This window comes from Pseudopipra pipra, chromosome 4 (assembly GCF_036250125.1).
Source record: "Pseudopipra pipra isolate bDixPip1 chromosome 4, bDixPip1.hap1, whole genome shotgun sequence".
NCBI classification, from domain to species: Eukaryota; Metazoa; Chordata; class Aves; order Passeriformes; family Pipridae; genus Pseudopipra; species Pseudopipra pipra.
The window spans coordinates 65,104,071-65,129,298 of record NC_087552.1 but is presented as its reverse complement, the minus strand read 5'-3'; the positions used below and the strand labels follow the sequence as shown (position 1 = coordinate 65,129,298).

The 25,228-nt window shown below is 41.7% G+C and overlaps 1 protein-coding gene and 1 long non-coding RNA gene across 13 annotated transcripts in view; both read left to right on the top strand.

Annotated features, from left to right (window-relative positions):
- The first annotated feature begins 13,038 nt into the window (after positions 1-13,038).
- ABLIM2 (actin binding LIM protein family member 2) overlaps positions 13,039-25,228 on the top strand; it is a 140,449-nt gene continuing 128,259 nt past the window's right edge. For all 12 annotated transcript variants that reach the window (XM_064653330.1, XM_064653329.1, XM_064653323.1 and 9 more), the window contains exon 1: positions 13,039-13,148. In XM_064653330.1, coding sequence (XP_064509400.1) covers positions 13,133-13,148 — 16 coding nt within the window. In that variant the 5' untranslated portion in view covers positions 13,039-13,132. The remainder of the gene's footprint in view (positions 13,149-25,228) is intronic.
- Positions 18,267-24,057, top strand: LOC135413506 (uncharacterized). The gene is made up of 2 exons (XR_010430263.1): positions 18,267-22,352; positions 22,475-24,057. It is a non-coding gene; the product is annotated as an uncharacterized LOC135413506 (long non-coding RNA).

Genomic DNA, 25,228 nt, shown 5'->3' with positions numbered 1-25,228 from the left:
GTAGTTTAAGCAGAAGCAAGGAAAACAAAGTTTCCAGCTTCAGGGTAATGACATCAAAAGTTGGCCCCAGACTTTCTATTGTCTTATTGAAACAGTACCAACCTGCATTACAGAAATATAATTGAATAACCTTATTGGACAGCTGATCTCATGAAATAACTCCAGAGACCAATATATTGCAGCAAACAGGAAAAAAAACAGAGGTAGCACAGATTGGTTTCCATTTTAATAATCACATCCCTTATATTACATTTTAGTAACTGTAAATTGTGCTACCTTTTTCAGGTTTCCTTTTGCTAAAAAGATAGGTTTCTAAATTGTTCATTCTAAACAATTCCTTAACTAATAAAATTACATGAAGACTTGATGACCCTCTTTATGTTGGGTTGTCCCTGATCTTTTCAGGAGTATTAAAAGAAGCTGACAGGAGGCTGGGGAGGACATTGTGTGTTGATACAAGACACTTCCTCTAATTGTCTCTCTCAGGCATTGCTTTTCATCATCCTGTTTGTCTGCTCTTCTGCAGCTGCATGTTTGCCTGACTGCTTTTCACTGCACCACCTTGTTTTAGGAAAAACAGCACATTTTAGTATTAAGGCCAACTTGTACCTTCCAGTATAACTATTATTCCATCACAGCTGGGGACATGTGGAACAGTCCACTCCCAAAGGGACTAACTTTAAGGGGTAAGCAGATTGAAGTGTAACTCATTTGACTATTCACTGATAACTGATAGAAATAACAGATTTAGGCAGGAAGGGATATTCCTATCCACTTCACTAAATTCCTGTCTGATGTCTTTCATCTCAAGTCTAGTAAATGTTACAAAGCTTAATCCCCCTCGCTGGCACCTCTCATAAAAAGATACTCCTTGTTCCATGTTTTGCTGAAATTAGCATTCTTCACTATTTACAGCTAACATGACAAATTTGAAATCACACAAGATACTGCTTTCTTGGCTAAATTAGTCTCTATTGGTTCCTCTTTCATCCAGTGATGGAGGCACATCCACTTAGAAAGAAATGTAATGTAATACAATCGGTACTGCAAAGTTCACAAAGAAATATAAATTGAGCCCCTAGATGAGAAATCCATTCAGCTTGAAGTGCTACTTCACAGTGGCAACCTTTTACTTAGCAAACTTATCCAAATAATTATATTAACTTTAGCTGGATTATAAGCATGCATGGATATTAGTTGTGTTATCATGTTCACGCTATACTTACACACAACTTCCACAGAAATAGGTTTAGCCATATGTTTCCTTTTGATTAGGGTGTTATCTCTCCACAGTAACTGCATACAGAATTAGCTAGAGAGTTAAAGTGTTTTCTTGTGGAGTCCTGTCATCTTTGCATCTGCCTGCTTGGAACCCAGATAGCTTTACTTCCCCCAGGTCTTGAAAAAACACCACCCCAGCTCCATAGCCTGGTTCAGAAAGGAAAAACAGAAAACACGAAAAGAAAAATACACTGCCATCCATCTGCACGGAAATGCTGTCGCCTTGTAGTCTGCAGGAACGTGCTGAGTCAAAACATCCAGCTGTTACACCACTTACACAGTTCCTAAGTTATTTACACAGCCCACTACATAATAGCTAAGTTGACTTATAAATGCTAATAATAGATGTTACTGAGCTTGTTATTCCTCAGCACAAGAAAAAACATGGTACACACCTGACAGAGCTTCCTCCTAGATTCAGCAGCTCCCAAGAAACTCTGTTACTCACTTGAGGACATTTTTAGCTGTGGACCAAAAAGCCAACATGTTCCTACCAAGGAAGCAATTTGGGCTGGACTCCAAATGCCAGGAGACAAGAAGGGATGCGATCATGGCTGGATTCACAGTTCCATCTCAGGCATGACATGGATCACAGGGCTTCACATATTAGAGAAAGATAAACCTTCTAAAACAGTTTCATCAGCTTGGAAAAAAAATTGCAATTAACACTTACCACTTAGATTAATCATTTCATTCCCCTATTCTCTAGTTCAGCAGCATTAATTTTCTGCCCTACAAGGATAACGGCCTCTCTAAATGAAACATGAACTTTTGATTTGCATACAGCACAGAAAGCTTTTACTTCTCGATGACCCCAAATCAAATACATTTAGAGAGTTTGTACTCACAAGCTTCAGCATAGGAAATGAGTTTTCCCTGTTTTTCTTTCATTTTGAAAGTAGAATTAAATTCCTTATATCTTGTCTTGTCTACCAGGATTAAAAAACTAGGATTGCCTACTAGGATTAAAAAAACACTTGGTAAATAGGGCCTCTAAAATATTCAACCAAGCCTCAAGAATTTAGGGAACACATGTTGACATGGAAGCAATAATTCTGTTCTTCTACAAACCTCCAAATATTAAAAGGGGGAAAAAAAAAAACACATGCCATTCAAATTATCCTGAAACTCCCATAGAACACCTTTTTTAAAAAAAAAAAAAGGTTTTTTACCCTTTAGCAGGCTAAATCCCCACTTTTTACATCATTGCAGACATTTAAGTGAAAAATAGGTACTTCCTTTTATAATCAGGTGAACTGATTTTTAATTAAAGGTTAACTATTTTCAGCTGCTTGAAGTTTACAGGTAGAAATGAGAGTTTATTCTTAAGGAAACCTTCTTATAGATGATATATTGAGTAGGGATTATTTATAATTATTTATTATTATTTATTATGTTGTTCAAATAGATTCGATATCTCTTTTCCTTCAGAGAAATCTTTTCACAAAATCACATGATCATCAAGGTTGGAAGAGACCTTCAGGATCATCGAGTCCCACATTAAGCATTTAGAAAAGGCCACTAATCAAGGTTTTTTCCCCAAATGAGATTTCACAGGTTGTCACAGCTTTTCTGCCATTTTTTAAAGCAGAGAAAACTATGTCAGTATATCTAAAATTGTTTATTGTGAGGAGTGGAGTAGAAAGCCATAGCTCCTTGATCTTAAAAAAGAAGGGGGAGGAGCAGTGGCAATGAATATTTAGCTCTGCTTCAATCCTTCTCTCTTCTGAGGATTTGCATAAATGTATACTATTTGAAAAGTATTTTTATATTTCTATATACATATTCACACTCTTTTTTTTTTTTTTTACTAGCATGCTAGAGCACTTCTGGGATGGATAAAAAGACTTTCAAGACAGAAAAGCATTTACAACCCTTAGCTGTACACTGAAACACTTAATTTGCAGAACTGAAATTTTACCCATCTGCTTGGTGATTCTGCTTAGTGCTAGAAAATGCAGGCGAGGGAAATTTATTTATGGGAGCTTGAATGTACATGGAATACAGATTTCTTGTGAGCTAGTTTTGGCATTGAGAAAGTAAATTTTGACTTCCTGAGGCATCCAAAGTGGAGGAAAGATATTTCCATATGGATTCAGTATAAATGAAGGCCCTCTTTTGCCTCTGCTGATGCTCTGTGGAAGAACATGCCTGATGGAATACCTGGAAGACCCAAAAAATAGATAGCCACCAGGCTAGAAACAATCATAGAATTTTGGTTTATCATCCTATAAGATCTGTTCCATTCACTAGCTGCAACATGGCCCAAAATATGATCTTCCCATAGTTTGGGATTAACATCTCCAGCCACCAAAATGTCTACAGTATAGAAAATCCTATAGTGATAATTTTGACTTCAAATAGCTATAAAATTCTGCCTCTGTATTTGGAATTTTTCCAAATTACTGCTGCCCTCTAGTTGAGACTTGAAGAAGGGCTCAAATGTGCAAAAAGGAGTCTATTTTTTTGCAGCTTTATCTGTAGATCTAAGTTATAAGTTCCAGTAACTTCTATCCTCTTACATTAATTGTTTTGGACCATTTGGCCACAGCCACCCCAACTAAATATATTCAAAGGTGGTTATAAACATAACAAGCACAACACTTTCTGCTTAAGTATCCGGCCTTGCATGCTTGAGGCAGTATTTCTTAGAAGAAGAATAAAATCTTTCAACCAACAGTGTTGAAAAACATGAGGAATATGAGGAGAGATGTTCTATTTATAAGAGAAGATGAGAGGCAAAACAGAGCTTTTGTCAATACGGATCTGAAAATCATCAAAACTCTAGATACTTCTAGTCTGAATTTTGGCCTTGGAACCATTTTACATTTCCATTTATGGACTTTTGAATAATCAAATATACTTGCACTTGCCATCACAGGCAATAATGATGTTAAGGTGTGAATGTTTGGGGGCATGCTATAAAAAGATTCTTATTAAGTTTAAGGGTATGCAGCTAAACCCCAAAATTATAAGCATTAACACAATCTGGACTCACTCCACTAAATGCACAGTATGTGTCATGTTCATTCATTATATTCAGTAGTATTTTTTTCAATTTTTGTCATATTTGAAAAAAAATATTATATTTCCATTCCTTTTTATTTTCTAGTTGACATCCGTGTGTATGCTATCCACAAACCTCAGCAACATTTCAAGTTCTCTTTTGGGTAGGCTTGGTCCAGGCTATTTCATATAGACTGGGACCTTCACCTGGTAACATGAAGCCCAGAAAGCAACACTGATAGTACAGGACAGCTTTGATGCAGCTGAGGACACAGACAGAAGTATTGATCACAGCTGCTTTTTTCTAGGCTCTGGTATCTGCCAGTCCGGGTATGTTCACTGCCAGCCTGTGCTGAAAGTTCCTGTAAACTGTCAAACACATAAATGTCACACATGAGAATTTTATCACATAGGAAGAGTCTATATTCTGCTACCATGATGCTGGTTTGTTTGGGGGGTTTTTTTGCATATGAACAATGTTAGATATGCAATGTAGGATAAGGGACAGGAAATCAGCATGCATCAGCCTGGACTGCAAAACAGAGTTAAATTGACTCAGGGCCAATGGATTGTAATATCATCTACTTCAAGTGACAAGCTGTATCTTCACAGAAAGAGTAGTTTTCCAAGGAGTCACATTTGTAAGGAATCACAATATGCCTAATAAGCGTTAACCTCTCTGCATCAGACACAAAATGGACCGTACTATGCTTCTCATTGTTTACTACAAAAGCACAACATTATTTACATGTTTACAGTCAGGAGCACTGATATCAGTGGTTACACACTGTGTAACATAGCACTGAAATCCTCGCAAGCTTCATCTGCTGTTCTGAAATTAAAATTAAATTTTTGCCAATGTTTTTTGCAAGTTTAGTGACTTTTATATTATTCATGCTTTGTTTTGGCTCTTCCCCAAACCCTCCTCTGCATTTTTGTTTCTGCACATTTCATTGCTGTAACCTGGGTGTTTGTCTTTCTCGTGTATGAATTCTATATTGATACTCATCATTACCTGCCAGGCTTCCTGTCATGTGCAGCAGCCTGCCATACTAAAAGTTATTTGTTCCGAACAACTTTCCAAAAGCTGACTGCTGACATGAGAGAACAGTCCTAGATTGTCTCACTGTAACAAAGATTTCTTTCATCCTCAGCCATTGTTCCCTTTGATGTTATTTCATGCTTTCTGTTTTCAAAGTTTGCCTGGGAGTTTTATTTGACCCACTGATTATCTCTGATCATAATGCATTTAGGTTTGCAATGGGTAATTGATGTCTAAGTTATAACTGCTGATGCAGTGTTTATATTCTGCCCACGGTGTGCGAGGAGCTTTGTACAAAAGTTATTACTGACATCTTGATAGTGCAATGGAGACATCTTAATATAGTGCTATGTTATTATTTCATTACAGCTGCTTCACACTAATCCATTATTTATAAACACGTGTGCTTCTGGCTCAGTGAGTAGCTGGCAATTTATTTCCATACCCAGAATCTCATTTTAAGATCTCAGTCTGTTACTCTTCTGAAACTTCAGACTTCCCTTTCGTTTTATTTACTATCAATGTCACTTCAATACAACTAACATAGTAAGATGATAGAGAGGCAATTACTGTCACTGATACAAGCAGGTTACAAACACGTGTGTCTTATTTTGGCAACTGTCCCAGCACCTGATATAGCAGTTTTAATGTCAAAAAATTTATAACTTGAATTTGGGATTAGGCTTAAAATTAGAGTAGTTCAAGTCTAGTTCCAGGACTGTAACCCAGACAAACCAGTCCAGCCCCGAATTTCTGAGAGATGTATGACACAAGACAAATAAAAGTGGAAATGTTTTGAACACACAGATGTTTAGGGAGCTCTCTTCACACAAAAAAGAATCAGTAAAAAGCAAAAGAGGGGTCATGACAGCATGTCATGTCAGGTTCTTAATCTTCTGTCATACAATAGAATTGCTATTTTTAAATTAATAGGAAAATGACACATTTCTGGGAATTTATAGAACGCGTCTGAGGGATAATTTGTCATTTAAAACACAAGCACTTCAAAATACATTACTATAAATTGTAAGATTCCATTTTGTCTTCCAGAAGATAAAATAGCTGTCAAAAGACAGCACCTTGAAGTGAAAATCAGCCTAAAAAGTAGATTGCAGGTTGAAAAGTACAAAATATCAGAGTTTCTTAGGAGCTTAAGCTCAGTTTCCAGGACTATCCAATAGAATTTAATGGCATGAAATACAGAAATGCACAGTAAAATTTACAAAAGGAGGTCTAATTTGTGTGGGTTTTTTCTGATATTTTTTTCCCCCATGAGATATCCATTTAGGACATTTTCAGAAGGGTTTGAACAACTGATAGTATAGCTGGCACAAACTAATTGTTCTTTTAAGTTTCACTCCCAGTTGCTATTTGACCTGAAAATCTTGTGATACTATGTCAGCTTTGAACATGAAGCCAAGGGTAAACTTAATCAGGTTAAACAGCTACTTGGATTTGTGGTCTTTTATGGTCTGGATTAGCATCTAAATCACTTCTGGCAACTGGCTGGATAATGTTTTTTTTCACAAGTTTTTGTTTTGTTTTGTTTGGGTTTGGTTTTGTTTGGATTTTTTTTTTTTTTTCAGGTTTGTTTGGTTTTTTTTCCGAAGAGACAAATGTTCTGCTTAACTCCCAGTGCAGAAGTTCTAGTTCCTCTCTCTCTTGCTGGAACCTCCGTCATTGAGATACTTTTAAAATATGACCCCTTTCATATGGCAGTGACCTAAAAAATTTTGCAGACAAATAATCAAATAAAAGTAATAATTTTATTGTCCTGGAAGCCCATGACCATCCAATTGTTGGAAAGTTCATAAATATTGGAAGCAACCCTTTCCCCTTGCTTCTTCTGGACCTTTTTTTAAGAAAAGCACTATATAAAAATATTATATGACAACTTTGCTGTGAAACTGAATTTTAAAATACCATTATTGTTAATTGAATATTACCGCAATTGGATTCCCTGAATTGTGAAGAAAGTGAAATACTTTGTGATGTGATTAAACTTACTTAACTTCATAGCAGATAAAAAATCAAAAAATTTTCTGGCTGCTTGAGCTATACCAGCTTCTGCAAGAATGTGTATTTTGTCAGCCCATAAATCTGCAGTGTACTTAACATACAGAAGCACAAAGTCAAATGTAATGCTAATATCCATTAATGAAGATATACTATATTGATTGCTCTGTTTTGGTTTACATTTACAATGCTTATTTTTTTTTCCTTCACAGGAAGATTTTCTGAGGGAAGATACATATAGATTGTAATTACCAGCCCCAGGGGGAAAGGGGCTTTTTTTTCCGAACCACCACATAGATATATTCCCTTCCTTGATGAGGGTGCATTTCTGATCGCTGGGATGATTAGGAATTCAATAGATAGTGAAGATTTTTTTCTAACACAGCTAATACAATAGAGCAAGATTTGTGAATGTACTTCAGAAACACCAACAGTTTAAATGCACAGGGACAGTGAAATGCAATATAAGTTCTTTCATAACACTGTCTAAATAATACTGGTGGAGAAATATTACAAAACATTTGTATACTAAAAAAGCAAAATTCGTTTGCCTCACATAGTGTTTTTTAAGTTCTTCCAAAAAAAAAAAAGTTCTTAAAAGAATTCAGGATGACATTGAGGATGTGGATCATCAGTTTTGCCAAGTGCCAATTCAATTCTCAGTAATGACAGAAATGGTGCAAAGTGCTGACAGGTTAGAGGATGACTTTTCAGCCTTCTTTGAAGTCGCTGGACAAGCTGATTGCTTTTAAAAATGAAAATCAAGAGATGTGGTGGTTGGAGGCAGTCTGGGGCACAGTGACCATGAATAGAGTTTTCAATACTCAGGGATGCAAGAAGGGCCATCAATAAAACCTCTGTGCTCGACTTCCCGAGGGAAGATTTCGGCCTATTCAGAAGACTGGTTCAGAGGGTACCCTGGGAAACAACCCTTGAAAACAAAGGGGTCCAGGAGGGATGGACATGCTTCAAGAAGGAAGTCTTGAAAGCACAGGAGCAGGCTGTCCCAGTCTGCCGAAAGGTGAGCTGGCGGGGAAGACAACTGATCTGGCTGAACAGGGAGATTTTGAAGGAAATTAGGGTAAAAAAGAGAGCCTACCCATTATGGAAAAAAGGGCTGGCTACTCAGGAAGAGTTTAGGAATATAGTTAGGTCATGTAGAAAGAAAATTAGAGAGATGAAGGCACAACTTGAACTGCATCTCGCCACTTCTGTGAAGGATAACAAAAAGTCCTTCTACAGATAAATCAATAGCAAAAGGAGGGGGAAGGAAAACCTCCATTCTTTATTGGACATGGATGGGAATATAGTTATCAAAGATGAGGAAAAGGCTGAGGTATTTAACACCTTCTTTACTTCAGTTTTCAACAGTAAGACAGGTTGTCCTGAGGACAGCTGGCTTCTGGAGCTTGTAGAAAGAGATAAGAATCTGAATAGCCCTCCTGTAATCTAGGAGGAAACAGTGACCTACTGAGCCACTTGGATCCTCACAAGTCTATGGGACCAGATGGGATCCACCCAAGGGTGATGAGGGAGCCGGCAGAAGAGCTCCTCAAGCCTCTCTCCATCATCTACCAACAGTCCTGGCTCACTGGGGAGGTCCCAGATGATTGGAAGTTGGCGAATTTCACACCAATCCACAAAAAGGGCCGGAAGGAGGAGCCAGGAAACTACAGGCCCGTCAGCCTGACCTCAGTGCCTGGCAAGGTTATGGAGCAGATCATCCTAAGTGCGATCACACAGCACCTACAGGATGGACAAGGGATCAGACCCAGCCAGCACGGGTTTAGGAAGGGCAGGTCCTGTCTGACCAACCTGATCTCCATTTATGATCAAGTGACCCACCTGGCGGATGAGGGGAAGGCTGTGGATGTAGTCCACCTGGACTTCAGCAAAGCCTTTGACACCGTCTCCCACAGCATTCTCCTGGAAAAGCTGGCAGCCCACAGCTTGGACAGGGGCACTCTGTGCTGGGTTAGGAACTGGCTGGAGGGCCGGGCCCAGAGAGTGGTGGTGAACGGGGCTGCATCTGGCTGGCAGCCAGTCAGTAGTGGTGTCCCCCAGGGATCAGTGTTGGGCCCAGTTCTGTTTAATATCTTTATCAATGATTTAGATGAGGGGATTGAGTCCATCATCAGCAAATTTGCAGGTGACACTGAGGGGGAATGTCGATCAGCTGGCAGGCAGGAGGGCTCTGCAGAGAGACCTGGATAGGCTGGAGAGTTGGGTTGATTCCAACGGGATGAGGTTCAGCAAGGGCAAGTGCCGGGTCCTGCACTTTGGCCACAACAACCCCATACAGTGCTACAGGCTGGGGACAGAGTGGCTGGAGAGCAGCCAGGCAGAAAGGGACCTGGGAGTTTGGATTGACAGGAAGCTGAATATGAGCCAGCAGTGTGCCCAGGTGGCCAAGAAGGCCAATGGCATCCTGGCCTGCATCAGGAACAGTGCGGCCAACAGGTCCAAGGAACTGATTCTTCCCCTGGACTCAGTGCTGGTGAGGCCACACCTCAAGTGCTGTGTCCAGTTCTGGGCCCCTCAGTTCAGGAAGGATATTGAGGTGCTGGAGCAGACCCAGAGAAGAGCAACGAGGCTGGTGAAGGGACTCGAGCACAAGTTCTGTGAGGAGAGGCTGAGGGAGCTGGGGTTGTTCAGCCTGGAGAAGAGGAGGCTCAGGGCAGACCTCATCACTCTCTACAACTACCTGACAGGAGGTTGGAGCCAGGTGGGGGTTGGTCTCTTCTCCCAGGCAGCTATCAGTAAGACAAGAGGGCATCGCCTCAAGCTGTGCCAGGGGAGGTTTAGGTTAGATATTAGGAAGAAATTCTTTACAGAGAGGTTAATCAGATGTTGGAATGGGCTGCCCAGGGAGGTGGTGGCTTCTCCATCCCTGGAGGTTTTTAAGATGAGACTGGATGTGGCACTTAGTGCCATGGTCTAGTAACCACGGTGATAGTGGATCAAGAGTTGGACTTGATGATTTCAGAGGTCCCTTCCAACCTGGCTGACTCTATGATTCTATGACTGCCCACTATCCTGAGACTGGTAACAAGAGATTGAATCTTACAGTGCCCCAAAGAGTGTATCTGCCCGTTCTCAGGAGGGACCATTGTCCTGAAAAATCTCAGCTATTTCATCTGTGAGACTGGATGCTAACTTTAAATTTAGTATAAGCCTTCTTGCCAACTCTTTCTGGATGATTCCACTTTGACCACGAAGCCAACAATTCCACCACGCTTTTGCTATCAACCCTCTCAAAGCCAACTTCCTTAGCAAAAAAGACAATGTCTTTCTGTAGAGCAAGGATAATATCAAATCCAACAGAGAATAAAATTTGGCAACTATTTTTGCCATAGACCACTCATACACCCAGCTGTGACCTCTTCCCAAGTAATTCTTGTGTCATCTGTGCCATCCATGATAACAAACTATCTCCAAAAGTCATTGAGGTAGGGCTTTTCTTACCTGTTGTCTCCTGGATAAGCTTGAAGATCTTTTTTAGATGATAGACCTTGAAAGCGGCAATTACTACCTGGTTCACTGGTTGGAGTTATGGGGTCTTATCTATGCAAGACCATGACTTTTCCACTGGGTCATGGGAGTTCCTAATCAAGCTTGTGGCAGATGGCATTGCCCTAAACAAGGAGAACTTTGAAGTCCATGACCTGTTTTTCACAGTGTTCTCTAAAGTTTGGCACCATATAAGCACTTTGAGCATTTGTGTAGCAACCTGGACCTCTCAGTTGTCTCTGTGACTGGTAGAGAGAACTTCCAAAATCCTCTTGTGGCCCTGGGGGTTCTCACTGCAATGAATTTGCATAGGCTTTAATATGCATTCATTCTCCTTTCACACTGCCGCCCAGCAGAAGGGTCAAACTGTCTTTTAGCAGCCTTAAAGCCCAAGGCAGTTTCCTCTTCATTACATCTGATATGAATTGTACACCCACCACCTTCAATACAAGTTAAGTCTAATTTAGCTTTTAGAGCAACACTCATACATAGCAACAGGGTTACTAACATCACTCAGAGATTGCCTTGAACTCACAATGGTTATTATATGCAAAGACAGTTCATGATTAAAAACAGAAATTGATGTTAAACAATCAAACAATCAAATTCCAAAACAAATGACAGAAAGTGACAGAAAGTAGCATGGTACTGAAGTTACGAGTCACCTGTTTTAAGGAATGACTAACTAGAGTAGGAGTGAAGGGTGGAATCTGAACAGTATGAATTCATGAGTGACACAGAGGAAGTGAATAGGGAATTAGATGTTTGCTCTCTCTTCTACCACAAGAATGAGCGGGTATCAAGTAAAGAATGCAAACAGCAGGTTCGAAACAACAGCAGATAATTCTTTGCACCAGACATAGTTCACCTGAAAAATTCCCTGCACAGAAGGCTGTTTGAAGCATGCATGGGTTCAAACTACAACTGGACAAGGTAACAGAAGAAAATTATAGAAGGTTCTTCAAAACAAAGAACACACATCTGGCTCAGGAAGTCTTCTCAGCAGATACCCACTGCTGATGGCTGTCAGGAATGGGATACTGGTTTGGATTGTCTGTTCCTGTATGGCTGCCCTGAGTGCTGGTTCACATTCTTCCCGATGGCAGCGATTATCTTCAGGGGTTCCCCATTCTTATCAGACAAATTACATGAGAGCCATAGGTACTGCTCCACTTACATAGGGTCAAGGCTCTTGATACCCTATCAAATCAGGACATGTAAGCACTGCTACAGAGCAGCAGAGTAGAATTTCTCATATCAGTTACTGGTGTAGGATGGGAAAGCTGTGTAGGTTTTTATAGTTACAATCGTTAGTTAAATTTTAACCTTCAGACAACTGTCAGTGGAACAGAGTGTAATCAGCACACTGATCAAAATACAAAGTGAGTCTTCACTCGTTTCCTCACATTATTACTGTAACTCCAAGATGCCCTGAACCCAGTCTAAAATCAGCCTCAGAGGAGCTGTGCAGTAAAACATGCTTATGCAACTACACTAGCTGCTTTTGTGTTTGCTAAAACAGATGTTTGTGTTTTTTAAAACATTAATTCTCGCAGAACTATAATAGATTTTCAGATTGATGACATACCGAATAAATCAGTATTTAATAAATAAATGGCTTTAATAATAACTGTGTGCCCTTGTGCTTTCAAATCCGAAGGATCAGCAAGAGTTCACCTGCTCCAGACAGCACTGCCCTTCCCCTCCTGAAAGCCGAGACTTGATGCCAACACCTTCCGTGCGGTGTAGCCTCACGAGCAAACACATACATCGTCGCTCCCCGGGCGCTTCGGAGACGTGCTGAAGCACCTGTGCACCTCCTTGCTTTGCTCGGGCATCTCATGAACAGAGCGCAAGCGGGACAGGAAAACACAGAGGAAGATCTCACCCGCAGGGTGAACGCAGCGGCGGCGGCCGGCAGGTGGGAACGGGTGGGGGGAATTTCGGCTGGGTGGGTCAGGGTGCTGCCGCAGCTCTGCCCGCAGAAGCGGTGGGGAGGGAGCTGCTCCCGGCCGCAGCAAGGCACGGAGGGGGATGTAGTCCGCGGGCGGCGGCGCGGGGCTGCCTACACTTCCCAAGGTGCCCGCCGAGCCGGGCCGAGCCGAGCCGCGGCGGGACTGCGGGTGCCGGCACCTGCCGGCGGGGGCGGAGCGCGGCGCGGGCCCCGCTGCGCGGCGGGCGGGGACGGTGCCGGTGCCGCCCGCGGGGGCGCCGTGACGGGCGGCGGGGACGGGCGGCGGCGGCGGCAGCGGCGCAGAGCGGCCCCTCCTGCGCGCCATGAGCACCGGCACAGGTAGGCGGGCGCGGGGGGAACAGCCGAGACCCCCCGGTATTTGGGAAGGGGTCGTGTCCGCTGCCCCGCTGGGGTCCGTCACGTTGCCGCGCGGCTGCGCGCCGGGGCGCGGGCAGGGGCAGCCGGACGGGAATTGCTCACCTAAAAATAAAAAAAATCCCGAAAATATGTGAATATGTGTGTGTGTGGCTGGGGGGAGCTGCCGCTGCCGCAGCCTCGGGCGCTGCCCGGCGGGAGGGGCTGCGGCTGCCGCGGCGGTGCGGGGCAGCGGGACCCTGCGCGGGGCTCCGGCGGAGCCGCCCCTGCCCCGGGGCATCTCCCGCCCCTGCCCCGGGGCATCTCCCGCCTCTGCCCCAGTCATCTCCCGCACCTGCCCCAGTCATCTCCCGCACCCCTGGCGGGAGCCCTGCGAGACAGGCTGGGCCGTGTCCATCCCCGTGTCCATCCTCCTCATCTCCCCTCCGGGACGCCGTGGCACGGTTGAGGGTCTCGCCGCGGCTCCGCAGCCGAGGTGCGGGTGAGGGCGGCATCAGGCGGCATCAGGCTGCCACCCCTGCCCGCCTGGCATCCCGGAGGTGGGAGCACACAGCTTTTCGGACGGGGAGATTTGGGTTAAAAGCCTGGCCTTTTTTGCTGGCCGAGATAACCGTGGTGGTGGAGAAGGTTCAGGGATGTGCCATGGAGCCCTAGCTAGGATTGCCGCCCGGAGGGATCCAGTTGCCCAGGGCAATACAAAAGTAATTTATCCTGTGGTACATGCAGGGTTTGACAACTGACTTCGAATTGTGTTTTCCAGCGGTTCGGTGTTCGTCTGCGTTGTGTGTCAGCGGGGGGTGGTTATTTCAGAGCACAGCTGATCGCAAAATATTACAGTCCTTTAGGCAAATGCAGGGTTGTGCATAGGGGAAAGGGGGGGCTTTGAGAGTTGATTGTGTATTTCCTTTCTGAGGGTAACTGTAGCTGTTAAATATACTCTTTACCACAACAACAGGCAAAGGCTGAATAGCTACAATTAAGTGGTGACTCTTTGTGTCAACATGCTTAATCATATCACATCCTCCCAGCGAGCCATATGGGAGCCTAGTGAAAATAGAGAGGAAGACGAGCTCCCTGGTAGGGCAGTGAGTGACCTGGGTTCAGGCACCTGCCGCAGACTTCAGCTAAAAACCTAGTTTGGTATTTCCTTGGATTAGTTGATGGTGTACTTATGTCCACGTGTGTCGACTGTCCACATTCTTGCATGGATGAAACATGTACTGCCAGCGTTGCTGGTCCTCTCCGTGGAAGTGCCCAGGCCAAGGCAGGTGTACAGGGGTGGAGGTGAGAGCAAAGTAAGCGTGTGTTGCAGGGTGATTTGAACCGTATGTTAGAAATGCCAGATTTTTTGCTGTCTTTAAGGGCATCAAGGTGGTTAACACAGAAGGCAACATCTGCTTTGGAGATGATTATACTCCAGCACAGAATCCTTTCCTCAGTTACCTGGCTGCCATTTCGAGCTGAAGAATATGAAATGCTGTGAAACATTTAAATTCTCTAGTGGTAGAACTGAACCTAGTAGAGGGAATATAAGGTCCAAAGTTTTCTGTCTATAATATTTTAAATGTCAATTAAATAGATTCTAAAGTTATAAACCCAGTAGAAAAGTTAGTGCATAACACTAATGCAGAGGAGACTTGACACTATTCTATCTCAGTAATTGCAGCAAACACAGTGTAAATGAAATAGCAAAAATGAACAGTGCCAAGATAAAAATAACATCATGGGAAAAAAGAGAGTGGAAAAAACCCTGAGAGTTCTTAGCTCTCATTTGAAAGAATAACTGGCAGGTTTAGGGGTTTTGGTTTTAAGTATAGGGTTAGCTTCGATGTTTCCAAATTTTGATTTTGCATGTCTGTGTGGGCTGTGTAAACAATTTGCGATCAATTTTCATGATAAATGAAATGTGAGGAGACCACATCTACTCAGAAAAATCAATGGAAGTTTTCCATTAACATCAATGGGACAAGTATCGTATGGCAAATTCAATGCCACGGTTTGTCTAAAATCACTATTTCCAAAAGATTTCCACCAAAATTACTATGGAAAGGCTGTAATTTCAGGTTTAGTGTTTACTGTAACAGAAGGATATTCCTGGTTCTGCAAAGAAAATAAGGGTGCAGTGTGGTATTAAAATCAGCCCCATGGAAGATTCAAAGAATTGCTGCACTGTTTGGTAATCCAGGAGAAATCCTCGATATTTCTTTTACTCTTGGGATGGAGTTGTGGATCTGTGCTTGTTACTCCAGAAACCTTGACTCAATCTGTGTGTTCTGTTGTACCAAGGCAACATTATTAGCTGTCTGCATCAAGAGAGTTTCAGGCGGTGCTGCAACGCTGTCTTGCCATTTTAACTGTAAGATTTGACGTTAGATATAGAAGTGATTATATTTAGTAAATGTGAGTTTTTAACATATACATACAGGTAATATAAAGTGGTTTAGTAGTACGTAGATTAAACCGTCATTCTGTATTAATGGACTGCAGACTCACACTATAATTTTACATCTAGAAAGTATATAATCATCTGGTATGGTAAGACACAGCTCAGATGCATTATTACATATGTTCTAATTAGATTTTTCCACATGTGATTTTCCTCAGCTGCCTTCCATATACTTGTCATTGCTCTTGGCTTAAGCTATTTCTAAGAAAGTGCCCATTCGCTGCTTTTTGTACCTGGAAGATTTACATGGCATGGTTGTACTTTCAGGATTCTAAATGAACTTTTATAAGTTTATCATATGGTTATCAGTCTAATAATTTAGGTCTTTGCCATCCTGAAATCATAGCAAGAAGAACAGAGTAGGTTAAAAATTTGAGATTGAGAAAATGAGGTTCCCCTCAATTCCCAGAAATAGGGTAACATGATGTCTACTATTTAAGTGCAAAAAAAGGAATCTCAGAGCTAATTACATACTAGGTGAATTATCTTAGTTTAGATTAAATTAAATGTCGTGACACAAATTCACACAGCTATTTAGTCTTTAAACTATTATATTAAAGGGAAAATTTGATTGCATGGATCAGAGAACAGCTAATGGAGTATCACAACCCAAATGGAGCAGGAACAAAGTGGCTCTGGTTACAAAAGAGGTTATGCAGGTTGGTCACAGAGGGTCCAGCTCTGCTTAGGAGATGATTAATTCCTTTTCAAAGTTCCCATGCAAATAGGAATCCTCCCTAGAGACAACAGTTATGATTGTTTTAGACTATACTATGTTTTATAGTTAGATACAGCATTTTAGTTTCAGCCTTTAATTTTGAGTACTGGTTGAAGAGAGCATTGAATTAATAGATAGGACCACCAAGAGATCAACTTGCTTTGGAGTTTGCCAACTAATGAAATGTGTTCAGCTTATAACATGCAATCTTACACATTTCATAATTGAGCAAAAGTAGAACAACCTCATTTCATTGCCATTTTAGCCATGTTTCCCTGAAAAAATAAACAGTAACACATATTTCCTGATGGCATTTTCTTCCTCTGATGTTGAATTGCATAGATTGTGTATAATTTCTTAGATTGTCAAAAATAGGAAGTCGTATCTTGGGATTCTCTAAGGTTTTGGGGGATTCTTTACAGCTCTTAAGAAAATAGTTTCAATTTAGTGTATGGCATCATGTTCTTGGATGGTGGAAACATACAGCACAATTGGGAGAGGATAAAGTAGGTCGGAAGAGATTATCAGGTGGTGGTATATCAGCTAGTAGCTCCTGACTGCAGGAGCTCCTGTCTCCCCCAGGCTGCCCCAGCACTGCAGCACATCTCTGTAAGGGAGGCTAGTTCCCCTTAACAAAACCGAGATATTTGGCTTTCTGAGTGAGGTCTATTTCTTGTCTACTTGCCTGTTTGCAGTGCAGCATCTGTACAGAAACGAGCATCCTTCTTGGCTGGTATTTGTTTACATCTGATTGCCATTTCAATAAGATATTCAAGTGTATACTTTCCGTTTTGCTTCTCAGACATTAATGGCTTATGTACTTAATGTCCAATAATTATCATTGTCATAAGAACATAGAGGGCTAAGAAATGCAAAGGAAATTGAAAAATTAAAGCATGGCAATTGAGGTAACTTTTTCTCTCTCTCGCCGCCTTCTATGCAATGGGCTGACCAACATTCAAGGAGAAGTGAGGAAACCTTGATTTTAGTTTTGCCCAATTTGACAAACCATTCGCCCCCCACACTATGCAAATTCAGGCTCTAGCGATGGAAACACATCTCTCCTGATTACTGTTAACTTTAGGCTCACTGCTGCATTTTCCAGTCCTGCTAGGGGTTTACTGGTCCATTAACCCACCTTTGGACCTTGGGTTCTCCAACCAAGCATCCAGCACTTGCAATAATGAATTGAATGTATTTGTGTGGAAAGGGACTGTGCTGCATGGGGCTTTTAGAAGCAGAGCTCTGGGAGCATCAGGGTGAGAGGAGGCCCAACCAGCAAAGCTGGGTCTCTGCAAAAGCCCAGCATAGATGGAGGGCAGTGCATGGGCCTTGGAGATTATTGGACAATTTGCTGGCTCGCTGTCTGCATATTTAAATATAACCTTAAGGCAAATATTTCTGAATTTAGAGTATTTCCTGTGTCAAGATCCATTAGCAGCATGTCAAGGTCCATAACTGTTATCGTCTGAACTGCTGGAGTGGTTTTTTTCACAGCTTATTAGTTGATGTCCGTGCTCTGAAATCTAGATGGAGTATTGTTTTGCACAAAGCTTGGTTATTTATTTTTCCATTTTAGAAAAGGAATGTGTAATGAATAAAAGCTTTGTTCAGTGAATATTTCTGTCTGGTTTAGAAACCATTTTTCTCCCTTTCTCTGTAAAATCAAATCCTTCTACTGGCCTTAGTCAAATTGATTAATAACTTTATTTTGAAGATTCTGCTGATCGTATAGGACAAGTTGCTTGATCTTGTGATGTTAAAGGAAATCAAAGTCTAAATGCAGTTGGCCATGAAAGATATACATTCCTGAATTGCAAGAGATCACTAGCGATATTTTACTATTTTAAATACTTTAAATGTTCTTAATACAGGGCTTTGGGTTTTATGGGGGTTTTTAGTTGGTTTTTTTGGGGGGTTTTTTTGGTTGCTACTTAGAAACTGTTATTTTTAGATTTAAGTAATGCTGTCATTGTGAAACAACAACAGATTGCCATTGCTCCTTATGGTGGATATTAAGAACAAGTGTATTATCTTGGTTATTACTGTATGGTAGCTGCTCACAAATACAGCAACCAATTCCTTGGAAGTTTTAAGTACCTCTTCTTTTGGTTCATTTCTTGCATGAGGCACTATTATTCTATCAGAAGAGGATGAAATGTGATTGTCCCACATTCTTCCTCTTCCCTCTTGCCAAGTTCATTTGAACTTCAGGGGAAAAAATCCATCACCTGTATTATTTTATGGAACGAAACAGCTGAATACAGTATAAAATGGAGCACTAAGTGTACAGTAGTTGTGTTCCTTCAATTCTGTTTCAGGCGATAGGAAAGTGAAATCGAATAGCTGTGATACTGTTTGTATGGTAACATTCATGGTGAAGTAGAAGGAGTTAAAGTTTCATGCATATCATATGAAAAACAAGCCACAGAAGCTGTTCTGCTTAAGTGTCATGCAAGTGCTTTTGTCACTTTAAAAAATAGGTCATCTACTTCCTTCTCATAAGTATTTGACTTAGAGATTCATGGATAGCAGGGAATTTCAGAAGTAATGCATAATGCAGTTTACTAGTTGATGTCTAAATATGTACTGGGATCTTATCTGCTGAGCAGCTCTCAGTGGGACTGAATGAACGGGCTGCCTTGTTTGCAGGAATTTGGAGAGTTCTTGGTCAGAGACCACTTCGGGTTTTTTTCTTCCCTTGTTTTTACCTCTGTCAAAGAGTTTACTGAGGTACATTTATAAATCCCATATTGCTGTAAATATTGCAGTTTAAAATTGTGTGAATGCTCTCGAAGCCATGAAAAGTTTTCCCTTTGTTTTCATGTCAGTTATTTTCATTTACTTTGGTCTGTTTACAAATTGTTATAATTTCATGCTGTTGATGCTCTCAGTATTGCAAACTCAGCTGGGACCTGCAGGTCAAACAGGTTTTTCTGTTCTTTACCTTTTAGCAGCGCACTGAGGCTTTTTGATAGAGTACAGCTGACAAGTTTGGCTTCGTGGACTCTTGTTGGGTTGGCCTTGCTGTGGTGTTTCCTTTGGCTTTGCAATTCCAGCAGCATGAAAGCAGTCATTTGGTTACAGTTTTAGATGCAACATAGATACAGAGGATCTAATCTTTAAGATTGCATATATAATTGTGTAGGGCACTGAGACCAAAGGAAACCATAGAAACAGGCTGTGCTGCCACTGTTACCCTTGATGACAGGAAAACGGGAATGGAAAACGGTTTTCAGCCAAATCCCTTAGCCAGGATACAAGGCAATCGGGAACAGCTGGGGCTGTGTATGTGTGTACCGCGAGTTGTAGCGAGTGTCTGGCAGTGACTCCAGCACCTCACCCCTGTGACTCGCACATATGCTCTCCATTCTGCTGTCTGTTAACCTGGCTGTAAATCAGGCTCAAGGAGTGCCAATTGCAGGGTTTGGGCCTGTGCTCTGAGCCTCGGTGTGCTTGGCAGCTCCTGCCCTGCTTGGACTAAATACAGCCCCATGCTCTGCTCTGGGCTTCAGGCAGCGGCAGAACTGTGCCGGGGCACAGGCCGTAGGTAAATGCTGGTGATAAGGGAGCAGAGTTGGTTTGTTTTGAATCTCTCCATGACTAATAGTGTACACTCAGCTATGATGTTCCCACCTGCCTGGGTTTATGCAGGGAGCACAATGGGGGAAGCTGCTGTGTACTTCTCTTGAGTGTGTGGCATGCACGGAGATGGGGTGGAGCAGTCTGCTCTTGTTCCACCCAGAGGAGAGAAGGCCAAGGGTAATTGACTTGTGGTCTTCAACTCCCTAATGGGTGGGTGAAGGGGACATACAGCCAAGCTCCTCTCACAGGGGCATGAGGCAACAGTCAGGAGGGGTAGCAAGGGAAATTCATGCTGGTCATAAGGAAAAATGAAAGCCCAATGAGAGTGCCTGAACCCTGGAGGAGGGTGGCAGAGAGCCTGTGAAATCTCCAGCTTCTGAGATTTTCAAAATTTAATAGGACAAGTTGCTCCAGCATTTGCCAAACTTTGAAGAGTGGACCTGCTTTCAGCTGGACCTCTGGGCAGCTTGTCCAAAATTTTCTGTGGGTATTTGAAACCATCCTTAAGCGTGACTGCAGAGCTTCTGCTGTGCTGCTACGGAGATCTATGGGCAGATTGTTTTGTGTGGCCATTTACCAACTAGTGTTTCTGGATGTGTTTTGATGGCTCATTCCTGACTTGGAAAATTGGAGAAAAGCTATTGTCAGCTGCACGTATGAACACTTGTAAGCTTTCATGCACCAGACCTTAGGGAGAAACAGGGTTTATGTACCACAAACGTGTTGAACAGTTGCCTAAAGATGCAGACCTCTCCTGTGGGTTATGTTTGTGCAGCTGCAGAGCCCCCCCTTGACTGGGACAGAGAGTTTGATATGAAAATCTGACTTCTCTATCACTACTGGGACTTCAATAAGTGCTAAGCATCCTTCACCCATGAGTGAAATCAGTGTGAACTGCAGAGTGTTTTATCTCTCTGAAACAGGGCATATATTTATGTGCTTTCATATGGAATTAGATGTAAACATTTTAGCATCTTTATTCTAATAGCCATGGGTTTTCATGGTACAAAGCTAAGATAACAAGCATTTCACACACTGCCTTAATGTGTTGTCGGCAAGAGAATAACCAAAGCTGTTCTAGCACCTTCTTTAAGGCTTCTGTCCTCATGCACCATGAGACCTTTAGTAAAAAGCATTAGTGTTTCAGTTTGCTGACATTTATTGTCATTATTTAAGATCGTCACACTGTCTGTACCAGCTCAGACTGAATATCTGTGGCTCAGTAACGTTTCCAGCTGTGCCTATCATCCTGACCTGGGAACTAACAATGACAGTGCCTGTGTCCATCTTGGTCTTGGATGTTTTTCAAGATGGTACTAAGGGATACATCACCTGAGATGATGAATTTTAGCTCATTTTTGGTAGTGTGGCCTAAATTTAATTGAATGCAGAAAGCCAGCTTAACAGACTTCTATTTATATCTTAGTAGAGCTTCATGTCTTAAGAGAACTACCCAATGACACTGCTGTAGATTTGATTTTGTCTGTATTATTAACAGGATTTGACCTGAGGCTAAAACCTAGGTTGTACTGAGAACCCTTAACTCCTATTATTTCTAAACTTTGGGGTTAAATAATCTTTCTGGGCTGAAGTGATATGCTACATTTTGATAAAACCTGCTGAAGCGATAGGCTCATGTTTTTCATTTCTTTCCACAGATCTATAATTTTAACTTGCGATATGCCTGTGCTTTCTTCCAAGGTCAAAGCTGATTTTCCATGGGAACAACACAGGCTGTGTCCTGTGAAGTATACGAGACTGACGTTAGGGTAGTGCTGCCAGCTCTGAAGAAATGCTTGGCTGGGCTTTCTGCATCTTGTCTCTGAAGCACATAAGGTCTACATGGATCTAGAAGCGTGCCATAGTCATGCCTATTTTAGAAAGTGGCAAACAGCACGAGCTGCAAATTTAAGTTGGCAGAAGAAGCCTGGCTGTTAAGCTAAAGCTGTCAGAAACTGCCATAATGTTGGTTGGATACTCGATTTACCTGTTCTGTTAAGAATTAGAAAGGCAGCTTCTCAGAGCCTTTCTAAATACAAAGATATTTAATATTTTTTGAAATATATAGAAATTCTATATATTGGAGACAGTCCCAGCTTCCATTCTAGCAATTTGGATATCATACATGTATTTCTTAAGGTCAGTAATTATTTATTTATTAGAGCGATGGATGCTTTCAGTATAGCTTTTTGCACTGTGGGCATCAAAATGCAATAAGATTTCAGTTCTGAATTTCATCTTTAATTCTGGTTACTTATTTAAGCTATTTTTGAGACGTTGTCTAGGTTATAGGTCAAATTCAGTTGCTAAGTCATCTGATCCTCTACTACTTCTCTATATAAGCGGTTGTTTTCACTCACATATGCCAATACTGAGTTGTTTGCAAAAGCAGAGCTGTCTTCCCTCAAGACAATAAAAGGTAATGAACCTATTACTTACTGTGACAGTCCATTTCTGTGCTATCATATTGCTTGCTTAGAAAATGCTGTACTGGTTTACTTTTTGGTAGTAAAATAATAATTTTCTTTTTTCCCCTAATAGAATCTGTTTTCTGTAAGTGAACCTGTGAATCTGTTTTAAGGAGTTGCACATCCAAGTGTTGCTTACAAAGACTTTAGCAGTGGGTAAACAGCAAATCTTGACATGTTTAAGTGAGATTCCTACTCTTAGCTTGTCTTGTGGCTCTGTGCTGTGGATCTGGAAGGCAGACCGTGGAAGGCAAAGGACTGAAGTTTAAATAGCCCCTGTGAATTTTCTAGGGAAATTGTTGTAACTGTGCTGTGGGGAAAAAAGATACTGAATGGAAATTATTTTCACTGCGTTGGCATTATGGCACCGTGAAGAATTAACAGTTACCAAAGAACCTGTATTGGTCCCAGGCTACTTGGCATTTCACCTTGACAGCTGTGTATAGCACTGGAGCAGTGGGGAGGGAGGACTTTGGATGGGCAGTAAGAGCTGCGCATCCGTAAGAGCCACAGTACTGACTCTTAAATGAGTCCCCCTACATGTTCCACTCCTTTCTGCCTCTGGGCTGCAATCCCTTCTGCTGCTTCCAGGATGCCCCTTGCATCTCACTGACAGTTTTAAAATCTCTTTCTATCAGTTTATTTCAGCTTTTTGTTGCATACTTCTGTGTAAGCATCCTGAAATTATATGCCCTAAAGAAAGCATTAATGCAATAAAAAATTGGAAAACTTTTAAATGGAAATAATGTAATTAGTAGGGTAATTGCTGTTATTTTAATATTCCATGTATTTTTTTTGGATTGCAGTTTATATTGTTTGTAAACTATTGGGAGGTGATGTTGTCTCTGGCTTTGTATCATATATAAAGAGCTGTAGGATTTTTAGTCTCAAACTAAAAGATAACATCTTCTCTTTAAGAAAATTCTGCCATATTTTGCAGGAACCCCTTCCTTTTTGATAGGATGTATCGCTTTACATTTATATTCTCTGATGTCAGGGTTTCTTTTGATAGAATTTCATTATGGTACTGTTGATGCTGCATATTTTTATAAATATATTTAGCTTTTTAATAGTATTTTTGATCAATTGACTGCAAAGCTCTCACAAGAGAAGGGGATTTGCGTGTGCACACAGGAGAACTGAGAAGAGATTTGAGACTTGTATTTGATAGGATTAGTCAAGAGGACAAGAATCTGAAATACCAAAGTCTGAATTAAATGTTCCTTCAGTTAGGTCACTCTGACTTTACATGTGTAAGACTTAATACATTTTGGGTTATTTTTGGCATTGGCATGGGTGGCTGACATTTGTCGGTAAATGTAAGAAAGGAAAACAAAAGGTTAATTTGTTTCCCATCTTTCACTAAGTTTTGAAAAATAATATCTGGTCCTCAGCTTGTCCAGCAGCTCAAGGAGAGGAGGAGGGAGGGAAGAGTTGGGCTTGTGAAAACCAATTGCAATAAAGCCAGTTGCCTGCTGCTAACTCCATGTCCCTGGCAGCCTAAATATTCCTGCCCTTGATTTTTGTTTCTCTGGATCATGTCAACAAGGAGATTTCATTTAAAAAAAAAAATCAAGATTGCAGCTGATGTCACCCATCAGATAAGATTGCACATGTAAAATACTTAAACAAAGAATAAAAAGCACTAGAACTTAACTCTGGAAAATGTGTGGGGTTTTTTATTTTTACGCAGTAGGAAAAGGCAGCACATAGTGGCACCCAAGCTGAGAGTCTGCAGCCCCACCAAGGAATCTCTGCAGCCCACAGTGACGCCTGTCCCAGCAGACCCTTGCCAGCAGCTGTTACTGTCACTTGCCAGCTCTTTAAAGCTCTTTAAAGGTGGCATTATGTGGCAAAGAGATAACATGCAGCTTTTTCCTCTGGAGGCAGGCTTAAGTTAATATTTCCCCAAAGGCCAGTGTTATGGATAAGTGCAGCAAAGTGGAAAAGCCCTGGGTTTCTCTCTGCTCAACCATCTCCCTTTCCCAGCTGGGCAGGGAAGCTGAGGGTTTAGGCAACTTTCCAATTTTTCAGTTTTTGCAGCTTTCATCAGTTACAATCACATGGATACCATAGGTAATTTGGAAAATATTTGTGATCCATTCCAGGTCACACTGATAACACGTGTCAGCTTTTGTTTCCCCCAGTGACCTGAAAGCTGAGTTTTGGGAAGAAGATTATTTCAGTCCTGGGGGCTGGTACTGAGTTGAGCTTGTTTACTTCAGTACATTTGTTTTGAGTACATTTACTTGAGTACATTTAGATAAAGTGGACCTACTCCAAGCCATACGTGGCACTCCTGTTTAAAAGACATTGAAACAACCAAGTTCATCTTAAAAAAATCTGACCAAAGGGCACACTGATTGTGCCCTCACGCTCTCTTTGTGGAAGCATCAGTTTCCTATGTTCATTTGTTTGTCAGCAGGTTTTGATCATTTCATCGTTCCGGAAGAGTGTCACTGCTGGTATAGTTTAAGACTGGGGGGGAAATCATCTGCATAATGAGAACCATTCCAAGGAGAGGTAGAGCAGACAGGTCACACTGGAGGTGCCTGCTGGGGAACAATGCAGGGTGGTTATGAAAAACTGCATTGCTTAACACGTTAGTTAGAAGCCTTTTGTCAACATTGGGCTTTTGTTCCGGAGGAGGCTCACAGTGGGTTGTGCCTGCACCCATTGTGCAATGGGCCATTGTAGTCTAAGCTGAGTGGTTGTTTGCCCACCATTGAGTTGAATGAGCCTGGTATAAAGAAAAATGCAGACAGGTATTTCTTTGCAGGAAATTCTCAATATCATACCATATCAGGCTTTAACTGGGCTTCCAACC